This window comes from Salmo salar, chromosome 15 (genome assembly GCF_965601325.2).
Source record: "Salmo salar chromosome 15, fSalSal1, whole genome shotgun sequence".
NCBI lineage: Eukaryota > Metazoa > Chordata > Actinopteri > Salmoniformes > Salmonidae > Salmo > Salmo salar.
In genome coordinates this window covers 11,355,984-11,371,246 of record NC_138305.1, presented here as the reverse complement: position 1 = coordinate 11,371,246, position 15,263 = coordinate 11,355,984, and the positions used below count along the sequence as shown (strand labels likewise).

The 15,263-nt window shown below is 40.5% G+C and overlaps 1 protein-coding gene across 2 annotated transcripts in view; it reads left to right on the top strand.

The window, feature by feature from the left end:
- Positions 1 to 967: 967 nt before the first annotated feature.
- The window catches only part of LOC106570942 (AT-rich interactive domain-containing protein 3A), a 215,998-nt gene continuing 201,702 nt past the window's right edge, over positions 968 to 15,263 (top strand). Inside the window, exons 1-2 of one of the 2 annotated variants that reach the window (XM_045695443.2) lie at positions 968 to 1,351; positions 1,980 to 2,690. In XM_045695443.2, the coding sequence (XP_045551399.1) occupies positions 1,313 to 1,351; positions 1,980 to 2,690 (750 nt within the window). In that variant the 5' untranslated portion in view covers positions 968 to 1,312. The remainder of the gene's footprint in view (positions 1,352 to 1,979; positions 2,691 to 15,263) is intronic. The other variant, XM_045695444.2, reaches the window with a different exon arrangement.

The following is a 15,263-nucleotide window of genomic DNA, read 5'->3' as shown; positions in this document are numbered from 1 at the left end:
TTATAGGTGATGTTCAACCTCCTGTTTTTAATAGGTGATGCTCAACCTTCTGTTTTTATAGGTGATGCTCAACTTCCTGTTTTTAATAGGTGATGCTGAACCTCTTGTTTTTAATAGGTGATGCTCAACCTTCTGTTTTTATAGGTGATGCTCAACCTCATGTTTTTATAGGTGATGCTCAACCTTCTGTTATTTATAGGTGATGCTCAACCTCATGTTTTTATAGGTGATGCTCAACCTTCTGTTATTTATAGGTGATGCTCAACTTCATGTTTTTATAGGTGATGCTTAACTTCCTGTTTTTAATAGGTGATGCTCAACTTCCTGTTTTTATAGGTGATGCTCAACTTCATGTTTTTATAGGTGATGCTCAACTTCTAGGCCTATCCCTTGGCTCTGAATAGTAACGCCAACTTTGTGTCAAATAATTTACAATATGTTATGGGATCACTTATGGGAGGTGTAATCTGTTAATGGATTAACATACATTCAGATGGAAGTTGAATTTATAGGATCTATATGTCATAGTATCAGATTATGTTTAAATATATATATTCTGCCCCAGGCAATGGAATGCAAAACGATTTCACCGTTCTGATACATGCAATTATTATTATGATTTTTTTTAAATATTTTTTAAAATATTGCACAAAAAACATAACCCATAAGCTTATTTGTGTCGAAATATACAAAATAACAAACCCGTAATGTTGTCTAGGCAGTAGGCCCCATGGAACATATGCGTGAAATGACTAGTTCAGTGGGGGCAGGGTCCGGCTTAAATAGCCTAATGAATAACAATATGTATATCTTTAGAGAATATAGAATGTGTAACCTATTAACAATTTTGGCAAAGAATTTACAATTTTTGGATTGTTTCCAACACTTGACGATGTGGGATCCGTCAGTTCTCTGTGGTTCTGTGCGGTTGTTATAAAGTGTATTTCCTAGGTCGGCTGTAGACCCTGCCCTCTGTATATCACTGTATTGACGTGTTGTTAGCAAATGGGAGCAGAACGTCCGATCCTTCGCATGAGGGGGTCATTCTGACTACAGGGCCGATCCTTCGCATGAGGGGGTCATTCTGACTACAGTTGCCACTTGTTGCTAAAACCTCCAGGGCTTCAATACTCGACCACCGCAAATACTTTGATAGCCTCCTACACTTTAATCCTACACGTTAATCTCTTCTCTCCAATAGAGACGCGGATCTCGATGTTGGATCAGGATTCAGGAATACTCCCACAGCTAACATTGAAAGGAGATACTTTGTGAACTGTTTGATATTTCGGTCTAATCTGACGGGCGAAGCATGGTTGATAATACCAGTATAGCAACTAAATCTGCTTTGGTAAGCATCACATTTAGTTCTTTCTCATTTTGACCGATTCTGATTATTCTTATTAGCCTATGTAGATGTTAATAAGATAGTCTATTTCGTTATGTTATTTTATTTCGTTTTCTTTTAGGCTAATTATTTACACTTTAACTAATTATTTACACTTTAATAACGTTTTTGAATGTTTAGATTCACATTTACAGTAAATTAACTTTTTACATAACTTTTATCGCTTAAATAGATTGATACGCACGTTTCTGATGCGTAAGAAAAAAATAGTATGCAATGGTTTATGTATATATAGGCTAATTATTCGGTGTAATTATTTTGTCAGCCTGCCACATCAGCACTAAGGCTATACAGCGCACACGGTTACTGTGTTACCCACGTTCATTTCCGCAATACATTTTACTCTATTTATGGTACACTTTTGATACATGTTAGAAGCCACGTTTTTAAGAGACATCGACTCTAGGGACCAAATATCGGCCACATTATCATAATAGGCATGGTCGTGTGTTCTTACAGTTTATTACCAAGTTATTTCTTAATAGTTTATTGCTTTTAGTCAGTTTACTCTGCGTTACAATATTTTTTTGGAGTGGTTATTTGTATGTGTAACCCCCTTGCATCTCCACAGCAAGCAGCGTTCTCCTCGTCCAGCAACCTCCCCCTGCTCGTCTCCTCTGCCTCCACACACAGCCACTTCCCCGGCTCACACTCCCAGTCCCAGCAGCCCAGCGGCGGAGGCATGAAGCTAGAGGCGGTCATGGAAAACCTCCAACGACAACAGGCTGCCCGCCTGGCGTTAGAAGAGAAGCTTCGTCAGGCAGAGAAAGAGAAAGATCTCCGCTCCATGGTCGAGTCCCAGATACACCAACAAGCCCTCGCCTTCCACCACTACCAAGCAGCGGTTCGGGGAGCTTTCGCCGCGGGAGTAGCGAACTCTTCTCCCAGCTTGGCGAGATCCGCTGAACCGGGACTGGCTGTCCATCACAGTTTCGACGCCCGCAGGCACTCAGAGAGAGCCGACGATTCCGATATGGATAATGATCCAGAGGGGATGGACCGATGCATGAATGATGACGACCGGAATCTGGATGGAGATGACATGGACAACGAAGGAATCGTGGATGATGAGGATGAAGAGGATATGGAGGGTGCTCTCAGCCACTACCAGCCCCACCACCCCATGCACCCCGTTACGGGACACTCTCCGAAGGGCACCCCGGTGCAGTTCATGTCTAGAATTCCACCCTCCTTCGTTGCGCCCAGGCAGTTGGAATCCCCGGGCGGGATGGCACCACAGTCTCAACACCACGAATGGACTTACGAGGAGCAATTCAAACAGGTAAAGCTAACTAATAAAGTAATAACTTGATATGAAACGTTACCAACTAAACACTAGACTACACTGACTGTACTATCCCTTGTTGATAACAATCTCATCCATCTCCTTTAAAAGTAGTAGCCTATAATTAAGCCTGGCCGTTACTTTTCCAAGTCCAAAACACAATTGAACTTTGTTTTAATGGCTCTAGCTTCTCAATAGGATGTTGAACTGTTTTGATATTTGGATTTCAGAAACTACACTAACTTAAGTTTGTGCTGTAGAGCCCCTTGTTGTTCTCTCCTCTCTGTCTTTCCTTCATATGTTATTTTTGTTTTTTCTTCTAACTTTATTTATTCAGGGGGGGGAAAAATAGTTTAGACCAGGCTCTCATTCCTCATTCTCAATTACTGATCACGGTAATACAACAATCAAATACAATGTGAAACAAAACATTAATCAATACACTGTAAAAATAAAACAGCAATCAATACAATGTAAAATAAAACAGCAATCAATACAATGTTAAATGTAATTAAAATACAGCACAACACAACATTTTAGTGAAACAGTTCAATTCCTCAGCAACTAGGTCCTCAATCAAAACCCCAAACTGCCCAAGCAGCCAACAGAACACCTATTTGTAAAGAGTTTGTAAATTGTTTCAGCAGTGAGACGCATTAAAACTAAAAAGTGGATTTATCTAATTCGGTGGAGACCTGAGAAACCTCATGAGTTAACCAACACTGTGAACGGGTTTGGTATCTCATGTTTTTATACTTTATTAACAACAAAGTTAGGTAAGTTGGAAGCTTGTGTAGTAGAGTTTTGTAAACAGAAAGAGATTCATGAAGTGATTTACAGGACGTTAATGAGAACCAGACAACCTTTTGATACAGGATGTAGTGATGAGTATTAAATCTGTTACCTGTGATAAAGTGAAGGACGCTATGGTAGGTAGACGACATGCAGAGGTTTTAAGAGTAGTGGCTGCTGAAATCTGGTAAATGCTGTCACCATAGCAAAGAACTGTCAGGAAGGTTGACTGTACAATCTGCTTCCTGCTGTTTAAGGAGAGGCAAGATCTATTTAATAAAAAAAGAAGCCCATTTTAAATCTTATGTTTTTAACTAGCTCATTAGTATGTTTTTTAAACGTTAAGTCTTTGTCAATCCAAATGACCAGATACTTATAATAGGGAACCTGATCGATGGGAGAACTTTTCGGGTGAATAAAAATATAGTCCATCATTTTAAACATTCTGGAGAGAACTAGAGAACAACATGTATTTAGTCTTACCCACATTAAGTACAATGTTTAAACCCACCAGGGCTTTCTGTAAGGTAACAAGGTCAGATTACAGCTCTAACAACGCCTGGTTTACAGTTGGGGGAAATGGCATAAATAACAGTATCGTTTCAATATAGATGAAAATTACAAGTTCTAATAGATACATTTAAGTCATTTAGCAGACGCTCTTATCCAGAGCGACTTACAGTAGTGAATGCATAAATAAAAAAAATAAAAATCCCCCCCGTACTGGTCCCCTGTGGGAATTGAACCCACAACCCTGGCGTTGCAAACACCATGCTCTACCAACTGAGCCACACGGGACCCTACATAGACCAATATTATTTATACAAATACTAAAGACAACAGGTCCCAGTACCGATCCCTGTGGTACACCTTTTGTAATATCCAGGAAACTAGACATAACACCATCAGAAATCACACATTGGGTCCTGTCTGACAGATAATCTGATCCAGGCTAATTTCAGTCAATCTTTGAATGAGAATGTGATGGTCAACAGTATCAAAGGCCTTGGAAAGGTCTATAAATAAGTCAGCACAATGATTTCATTTTTCTAAGCAATGAAACGATGTAGGTCTAAAACCAGATGATGAGAGAGAACATATTTGTATTTCCTTCATCTCTATTTAATAAGAAGAATCCTAGACCAGACCACTTGTTCAAACAACCCTAGACCAGACCACTTCTTCAAAGCACCCTAGACCGGACCACTTGGTCAAAGAACCCTAGACCAGACCACTTGTTCAAAGAACCCTAGACCAGACCACTTGTTCAAAGAACCCTAGACCAGACCACTTCTTCAAAGAACCCTAGACCAGACCACTTATTCAAAGAACCCTAGACCAGACCACTTGGTCAAAGAACCCTAGACCGGACCACTTGGTCAAAGAACCCTAGACCGGACAACTTGTTCAAAGAACCCTAGACCAGACCACTTATTCAAAGAACCCTAGACCGGACCCCTTGGTCAAAGAACCCTAGACCGGACCACTTGGTCAAAGAACCCTAGACCGGACCACTTGGTCAAAGAACCCTAGACCGGACCACTTGTTCAAAGAACCCTAGACCGGACCACTTGGTCAAAGAACCCTAGACCGGACCACTTGTTCAAAGAACCCTAGACCAGATCACTTGCTCAAATAATATAATTTGTTAGCTGACCTGGCCTAATTTACATGTATACAATATATTGATATTACAATTTTATTTAATATGAATACATGAGTATATTTAGTGATTTATCTTAAAAGACTAACAATAAAGAAATTAACAAAATATTTTCTCCTGCTTATTACTGATGTATCACTAGCTGTTATTTGCTTAATTATTTGATTTTTGCCCCTATTGATAAAACATTAGGGTGGATATTTTATATATAATGCCACAGCAATTGTGGCAGTAATGGCTTTAAGGCTTGATTGATATAGAACACAAAATAATAAATTGTTTTAGGTGACTAAAGAATAAAGAAAGTAGTCCTCTCATCTCCAGCCTAATATCATTCTGATAAAGATGTAAATTATAATATCGTTCTGATAAAGATGTAATTCATAATATCATTTATTCCAATCCAGCAGAGAGAGGTTGTAAAGCGAACACAGATCTAATGTGGTCATTCTTTATTTATGACGGAACATACAGATACTTCCCTAAACGTAATGTGTACATTAGGGCCCTGCATTAGACCTGCATTAAGTAACCCAAGCAATGGAAATGCAATTCAAATCAGGGAGAAATAAAACCTTGATAATTAAGATGTGCCGTTGTGTAGTTCTTATGTTACTCATTGGACAAAATACAATTATTTACGTTTTATTTAAATGATACTATACTTCTCTATATAGTTCAGGGTTTTTATGGGGTTTCTCTGTCCAGTAGATACATCCTCAGTTCAGGGGTTTTTATGGGGTTTCTCTGTCCAGTAGATACATCTTCAGTTCAGGGGTTTTTATGGGGTTTCTCTGTCCAGTAGGTACATCCTCAGTTCAGGGGTTTTTATGGGGTTTCTCTGTCCAGTAGATATATCCTCAGTTCAGGGGTTTTTATGGGGTTTCTCTGTCCAGTAGATACATCCTCAGTTCAGGGGTTTTTATGGGGTTTCTCTGTCCAGTAGATACATCCTCAGTTCAGGGGTTTTTATGGGGTTTCTCTGTCCAGTAGATACATCTTCAGTTCAGGGGTTTTTATGGGGTTTCTCTGTCCAGTAGGTACATCCTCAGTTCAGGGGTTTTTATGGGGTTTCTCTGTCCAGTAGATATATCCTCAGTTCAGGGGTTTTTATGGGGTTTCTCTGTCCAGTAGATACATCCTCAGTTCAGGGGTTTTTATGGGGTTTCTCTGTCCAGTAGATACATCCTCAGTTCAGGGGTTTTTATGGGGTTTCTCTGTCCAGTAAATACGTCCTCAGTTCAGGGGTTTTTATGGGGTTCCTCTGTCCAGTAGATGCATCCTCAGTTCAGGGGTTTTTATGGGGTTTCTCTGTCCAGTAGATACATCCTCAGTTCAGGGGTTTTTATGGGGTTCCTCTGTCCAGTTGATACATCCTCAGTTCAGGGTTTTTTATGGGGTTTCTCTGTCCAGTAGATGCATCCTCAGTTCACGGTTTTTTATGGGGTTTCTCTGTCCAGTAGATACATCCTCAGTTCAGGGTTTTTTATGGGGTTTCTCTGTCCAGTAGATACATCCTCAGTTCAGGGGTTTTTATGGCGTTTCTCTGTCCAGTAGATACATCCTCAGTTCAGGGGTTTTTATGGGGTTTCTCTGTCCAGTAGATACAGTGTCCTTCAGAAAGTATTCATACCCTTTGACTTTTTCCACATTTTGTTGGGGTACAGCCTGAATTTATTATGGATAATATTTTGATTTTTTTTGTCACTGGTCAGCACACAATACCCATAATGTCATAATGGAATTATGTTTTTCAAAATGTTTACAAATGCATAAAAAAATTGAAAGCTGAAATTTCTTGAGTCAATAAGTATTCAACCCCTTTGTTATATCAAGCCTAAATAAGTACAGGAGTAAAAATGTGCATAACAAGTCACATAATAAGATGCATGGACTCACTGTGTGTGCAATAATAGTGTTTAACATGATTTTTGAATGACTACCTCGTCTCTGTAACTCCACACATACAATTATCTGTAAGGTCCCTCAGTGGAGCAGTGAATTCCAAACACTGATTCAACCACAAAGACCAGGGACGTTCCAATGCCTCGTAAAGAAGGGCACCGATTGGTAGATGGGTAAAAAAAAAGCAGACTGAATATCCCTTCGAGCATGGTGAAGTTATTAATTACACTTTGGATGGTGTGTCAGTACACCCAGTCACTACAAAGATACAGGCGTCCTTCCTAACTCAGTTGCCAGAGAGGAAGGAAACCACTCAGGGATTTCACCATGAGGCCAATGGTGACTTTAAAACAGTTACAGAGTTTATTAGCTGTGATAAGAGAAAACTGAGGATGGATCAACAACATTGTAGTTACTCCACAATACTAACCTAATTGAAAGAGTGAAAAGAAGGAAGCCTGTACAAAATACAAATATTTTCAAAACATCCTGCTTGCAATAAGGCACTGAAGTAAAACTGCAAAAAAATTGGCAAAGAACTTATCTTTATAGTTATGTTTGGGGCAAATCCAACTCAACACATCACTGAGTATCACTTCATATTTTAAAGCATGGTGATGGCTGCATCATGTTATGGGTATGCTTGTCATCGGCAAGGACTAGGGAGTTTTTTAGGATGCAAAGAAACGGAGTAGAGTTAAGCACAGGAAAAATCCTAAAGGAAACCCTGGTTCAGTCTGCATTCCAACAGAAACTGAGAGACAAATTCACCTTTCAGCAGGACAATAACCTAAAACACAAGGCCAAATATACACTGGAGTTGCTTACCAAGACGACATTGAATGTTCCCGAGTGGCCTAGTTACAGTTTTGACTAAAATCATCTTGAAAATCTATGGCAAGACTTGAAAATTGCTGTCTAGCAATGATCAACAACCAACTTGACATGAAGAATTTAAAAAAAGAATAATGTGCAAATATTTTACAATCCAGGTGTGCAAAGCTCTTAGAGAATTACTCAGAAAGACTCACAGCTGTAATCGCTGCCAAAGATGATTGCAACATGTATTGACTCAGGTAGTTGAATACTTATTTAATCAAGATATATTTGTTTTTACATTTTTCATAATGTTTTTGCAAATGTTAGAGTTTTTCTTCCACTTTGACATTACAGAGTCTTTTGTCCATTTTAAATTCAGGCTGTAACACAACAAAACATTTGGAAAAGTCAAGGGGTGTGAATACTTTATGAAGGATTTCTATGGTACAATAAACAACTCTACCTTAAACATCATATACAGTAAAAGATACTGGACAGAAAAACACTTTTTTTTGTGTTTTTCTGTCCAGTATCTTTTACTGTATATGATGTTTAAGGTACAGTTGTGTATTGTACCATAGAAATCTGAAAATCAAACTTTCTTTGAATATACTGTAATTGCAATTTGCTAATGTAACCAGATACAGAGCAACAAATATTTAACCCTCACCAATCCCAGTCTGTCTTTTATTAAGTATTTGTATGTAGTATTGATCAGTAACACTAGTGTATGTAGTATTGATCAGTACCACTAGTGTATGTAGTATTGATCATCAGTAACACTAGTGTATATAGTATTGATCAGTAACACTAGTGCATATAGTATTGATCAGTAACACTAGTGTATGTAGTATTGATCAGTAACACTAGTGTATATAGTATTGATCAGTAACACTAGTGTATGTAGTATTGATCAGTAACACTAGTGTATGTAGTATTGATCATCAGTAACACTAGTGTATGTAGTATTGATCAGTAACACTAATGTATGTAGTATTGATCAGTAACACTAGTGTATGTAGTATAGATCAGTAACACTAGTGTATGTAGTATTGATCAGTAACACTAGTGTATGTAGTATTGATCAGTAACACTAGTGTATGTAGTATTGATCATCAGTAACACTAGTGTATGTAGTATTGATCAGTAACACTAGTGTATGTAGTATTGATCATCAGTAACACTAGTGTATGCAGTATTGATCAGTAACACTAGTGTATGTAGTATTGATCAGTAACACTAGTGTATGTAGTATTGATCAGTAACACTAGTGTATGTAGTATTGATCAGTAACACTAGTGTATGTAGTATTGATCAGTAACACTAGTGTATATAGTATTGATCAGTAACACTAGTGTATGTAGTATTGATCACCAGTAACACTAGTGTATGTAGTATTGATCAGTAACACTAGTGTATGTAGTATTGATCAGTAACACTAGTGTATGTAGTATTGATCATCAGTAACACTAGTGTATGTAGTATTGATCAGTAACACTAGTGTATGTAGTATTGATCAGTAACACTAGTGTATGTAGTATTGATCAGTAACACTAATGTATGTATTATTGATCAGTAACACTAATTGTCATATTGAATACTGTATGAGGCTTTGCTGAAAACTCTTCTCTATTAACAAGGAAAGACAAGGCTATTATCAAAGAAAGATTTACATTTTTCATAGTTTACGTGAATATTGTCAAATGTAAATCATGTAAAATGGCATGTCTCCTGTCTATGATCAAGTGGAGAGCTTTATTTTTCAGGATGTGCTCTTCTAGCCGGGTCATTGGGAAGAAATGGTCACAGGACAATAAAAGGATGCTTATGGTCACTGAGCAGACACGCTGGAGCCAGACTACTATATGCCTTTTCAGAGTTGCAAAACAAAACCACATTTGAGGGCAACTGAAGGGAGGCAGCAGCTAACTGTATCTTTGTAAATGGGAACAAGATGTGGTGTTGGAGAGGCTCAATATAAAGACCGGGGTACTAGAGAATGAGTGTATTTCATCTGTTCCCTTTAGGTAGGTTAACATTTACTCTAACGTCAATCTGTTGACGGATTTTAGATGACAGTTAGACGCTGCTTTGTGAATGGATTTCTGAGGATGAATAGATTAGATTATAACAGAACTTTCTATTTGACGTGTCTGACATCTGAAAGGGAAGCTGAGGTAAGAGCTGAGGTAAGAGCTGAGGGAAGAGCTGAGGGAAGAACTGAGGGAAGACCTGAGGTAAGAGCTGAGAGAAGAGCTGAGTGAAGAGCTGAGGGAAGAGCTGAGGTAAGAGCTGAGGTAAGAGCTGAGTGAAGAGCTGAGGGAAGAGCTGAGGTAAGAGCTGAGGTAAGAGCTGAGGGAAGAGCTGAGGGAAGAGCTGAGGTAAGAGCTGAGGGAAGAGCTGAGGTAAGAGCTGAGGTAAGAGCTGAGGTAAGAGCTGAGAGAAGAGCTGAGGGAAGAGCTGAGGGAAGAGCTGAGGTAAGAGCTGAGGGAAGACCCGAGGGAAGAGCTGAGGGAAGAGCTGAGGTAAGAGCTGAGGTAAGAGCTGAGGGAAGAGCTGAGGTAAGAGCTGAGGGAAAAGCTGAGGGAAGAGCTGAGGGAAGAGCTGAGGTAAGAGCTGAGGGAAGAGCTGAGGGAAGAGCTGAGGGAAGAGCTGAGGTAAGTGCTGAGGGAAGAGCTGAGGGAAGAGCTGAGGTAAGAGCTGAGGTAAGAGCTGAGGGAAAAGCTGAGGGAAAAGCTGAGGGAAGAGCTGAGGGAAGAGCTGAGGGATGAGCTGAGGGAAGAACTGAGAGAAGAGCTGAGGGAAAAGCTGAGGGAAGCGCTGAGGGAAGAGCTGAGGTAAGAGCTGAGGTAAGAGCTGAGCGAAAAGCTGAGGGAAAAGCTGAGGGGAGAGCTGAGGGGAGAGCTGAGGGGAGAACTGAGAGAAGAACGTAGGGAAGAGCTGAGGGAAAAGCTGAGGGAAGAGCTGAGGGAAGAGCTGAGGGAAGAGCTGAGAGAAGAGCTGAGGTAAGAGCTGAGGTAAGAGCTGAGGTAAGAGCTGAGGGAAAAGCTGAGGGAAAAGCTGAGGGAAGGGCTGAGGGAAGGGCTGAGGGAAGAGCTGAGGGAAGAGCTGAGGGAAGAGCTGAGGGAAAAAGTGAGAGAAAAAGGCAAATAGAAGATTGCGTAGAGCTTTGGCTGGAGGACAGGAAAGTAGAACTGGTGGCATTCCAGCCTGGCTCACACCCAAAAACACTGGGATCTCCCTCTCTGGCAGCAGCATGTGTGAGTGGTGTGTGTGTGAGTGGTGTGTGTGTGAGTGGTGTGTGTGTGAGCGGTGTGTGTGTGTGTGTGTGTGTGTGTGTGTGTGTGTGTGTGTGTGTGTGTGTGTGTGAGAGCGAGCGTGTATGTCGGCTGGAAGCCAACCCATTACAAAACAGAAACAAATAGAGTGATGTCACACACCTAGCATGTTTCAACAGACACACAAACGCACACACACACACACACACACACACACACACACACACACACACACACACACACACACACACACACACACACACACACACACACACACACACACACGCACACACGCACACACGCACACACGCACAGACACACACACACACACACACACACACACACACACACACAGAGTGATGTCACACACCTAGCATGTTTCAACAGACACGCACACACACACACACACACACACACACACACACACACACACACACACACACACACACACACACACACACACACACACACACACACACACACACACAGGAAAACAATTCTGTATATGTTGAACTGGGCTGCTGAACTGGGCTGTTGAACCGGGCTGTTGAACTGGGCTGTTGAACTGGGCTGTTGAACCGGGCTGTTGAACCGGGCTGCTGAACTGGGCTGTTGAACTGAGCTGTTGAACTGGGCTGTTGAACTGGGCTGTTGAACTGGGCTGTTGAACCGGGCTGTTGAACTGGGCTGTTGAACTGGGCTGTTGAACCGGGCTGTTGAACTTGGCTGTTGAACCGGGCTGTTGAACCGGGCTGTTGAACCGGGCTGTTGAACCGGGCTGTTGAACCTGGCTGTTGAACCGGGCTGTTATAACAAAATGGCAGCTAGCTTTTCACTGTACTGGGGCTTGTTTAATTACAGCAACAATCACCAGGCAGCACACAAACATACTGACACACAGAGCAGTTCTGTTGTGGGTGCAGGGGCCTCATGGACCCCAAAACTAAACATGTTTCTCTGCATCTCTGCTAAAGTCTGGCTAAAAGATTGAAAGGAATTTGAGTCTTAGTCAGTACATTTAGTTATTGCTTGCTTTTCTATAGTCTACCAACCTTACCAGCAGGCATGCTAGCTAAGATACTTAGACAAGCTGGCTACTCTAACTTGATTGATAGCCTGAAATGGCTTGTTGGTAGTTAGTAATGTAGTTGGGAGATTGCGAACCGATCTGGGCTAGCTAAAGCCGACTTCATCAAATGGCTAGGAGGTTAGTAGTGTTACAGAGAAACGACCCCCCCCAAAAAACTCCTCATGATGCCTCTCTCTCTCTCTCTGTGTGTGTGTGTGTGTGTGTGTGTGTGTGTGTGTGTGTGTGTGTGTGTGTGTGTGTCTAAATGGGGTGTTACAGCTGGTGTACCGTTTTACTCCAGAAGCCTTAATGAAGCCGTTTATGTCATCCCTCCTCTTCTCTCCCCTCCCCCTCCTCCTCTCACACCTCCTCTTCTCTCCCCTCCCCCTCCTCCTCTCACACCTCCTCCTCTCTCCCCTCCCCCTCCTCCTCTCACACCTCCTCTTCTCTCCCCTCCCCCTCTCCCTCCTCCCCCTCTCCCCCCTACTCTTCTCCCCTGCCTCTTCTCCCCCTACTCCTCTCCCCCATCCCCCTCTCCCTCCTTCCCCTCTCTAGTCTACCCCCCCCTTCCTTCCCTCCCTGCTTGACCATATCCACTGTCTGTCTGTCTGTCTGTCTGTCTGTCTGTCTGTCTGTCTGTCTGTCTGTCTGTCTGTCTGTCTGTCTGTCTGTGACTGTGTACTATACAGACAGACAGACAGACAGACAGACAGACAGACAGACAGACAGACAGACAGACAGACAGACAGACAGACAGACAGACAGACAGACAGACAGACAGACAGACAGACAGACAGACAGGGTTAGGGTTAGGGTTAGACAGACAGACAGACAGACAGACAGACAGACAGACAGACAGACAGACAGACAGACAGACAGACAGACAGACAGACAGACAGACAGACAGACAGACAGACACGTGTACTAAAAACACATTATAAACCGGGTAGTGTGGGTCAAAAGGATTGGTTTACTGTTCTAATGACATTGGTAACCAGTTTATAATAGCAATAAGGCACCTCAGCGTTGCGTCGTGCATAAGAACAGCCCTTAGCCGTGGTATATTGACCGTATACAGTACCACACCTCCTCGGGCCTTATTGCTTCATTATAACACAAACGGACCTGCCATCCAGTGACCTAATTCAATATATGCATCCCAAATGGAACCTTATTCCCTATATAGTGCACTACTTTAGACGAGAGACGTATTCCCTATATAGTGCACTACTTTTGTGTAGGGAAAAGGGTACCATTTGGCACGTACCCATAGTAGAGGTGGTTCAGTTGAGCAGAAGGAAATACAACAAGACAGTGAAACGGGGGAATTGATGTTAAATCAGCAAGAGGAAGACGAGCTGAGAGAATTAACTCTCCAGGACAGGAAGAACCTAAACAGAGCTGCTGGTTAAACAAACATTTTCACTATGACCCACAGCCAGTGAGACAGAGAGTCTGGGGTGAAAACACACACTCAAGCCTCTCTCTAATGTTGTTTAAGGCATCCCGTCGACTCCAGGCAAAAAAATCCCTAATGGGGAAAGGATAGGAAGATATGATGATATGATAGGATGATATGATGATATGATAGTATGATATGATAGGAAGATAGGATGATATGATGATATGATAGGATGATAGGATGATATGATGATATGATAGGATGATATGATAGGAAGATAGGATGATATGATGATATGATAGGATGATAGGATGATATGATGATATGATAGGATGATATGATAGGATGATATGATAGGATGATATGATGATATGATAGGATGATAGGACGATATGATAGGAAGATAGGATAATATGATAGGATGATATGACAGGAAGATAGGATGATATGATATGATGATATGATGATAGGATGATATGATAGGATGACAGGATGACAGGATGATATGATAGGATGATAGGATGATATGATAGGATGATAGGATGATAGGTTGATAGGATGATATGATAGGATGATAGGTTGATAGGATGATATGATAGGATGATAGGATGATATGATAGGATGATAGGAAGATATGATAGGATTATAGGATAGGATGATAGGATAATAGGATGATATGATTGGAAGATTGGATGATATGATAGGATGATAGGAAGATAGGATGGTAGGAAAATAGGATGATATGATAGGATGATAGGATTATAGGATGATATGATAGGATGATAGGATGATATGATAGGAAGATAGAGTATGATGATGGGATGGGATGATAGGATAGGATGATAGTGTAATAGAAGGATAGGATATAATGAGAGTATAGGATGATAGGAGGATATAATGATAGTATAGGATGATAGGATATAATGATACTATAGGATGATAGGATATAATGATAGGATGATAGGATATAATGATAGGATAGGATGATAGGATATAATGATAGGATGATAGGATATCATGATAGGATGATAGGATATCATGATAGGATGATAGGATATAATGATAGGATGATAGGATATAATGACAGGATTTGATGATAGGATATAATGATAGGATGATAGGATATAATGATAGGATGATAGGATATCATGATAGGATGATAGGATATAATGATAATATAGGATGATAGGATGTAATGATAGTATAGGATGATAGGAGGATATAATGATAGTATAGGATGATAGGATATAATGATAGTATAGGATGATAGGATATAATGATAGGATGATAGGAGGATATAATGATAGTATAGGATGATAGGATATAATGATAGTATAGGATGATAGGATATAATGATAGGATGATAGGATATCATGATAGGATGATAGGATATAATGATAGGATGATAGGATATAATGATAATATAGGATGATAGGATATAATGATAGGATGATAGGATATAATGATAGGATGATAGGATATAATGATAGTATAGGATGATAGGAGGATATAATGATAGGATGATAGGATATAATGATAGTATAGGATGATAGGATATAATGATTGGATGATAGGATATAATGATAGTATAGGATGATAGGATATAATAATATGACGATAGGATATAATGATAGGATGATAG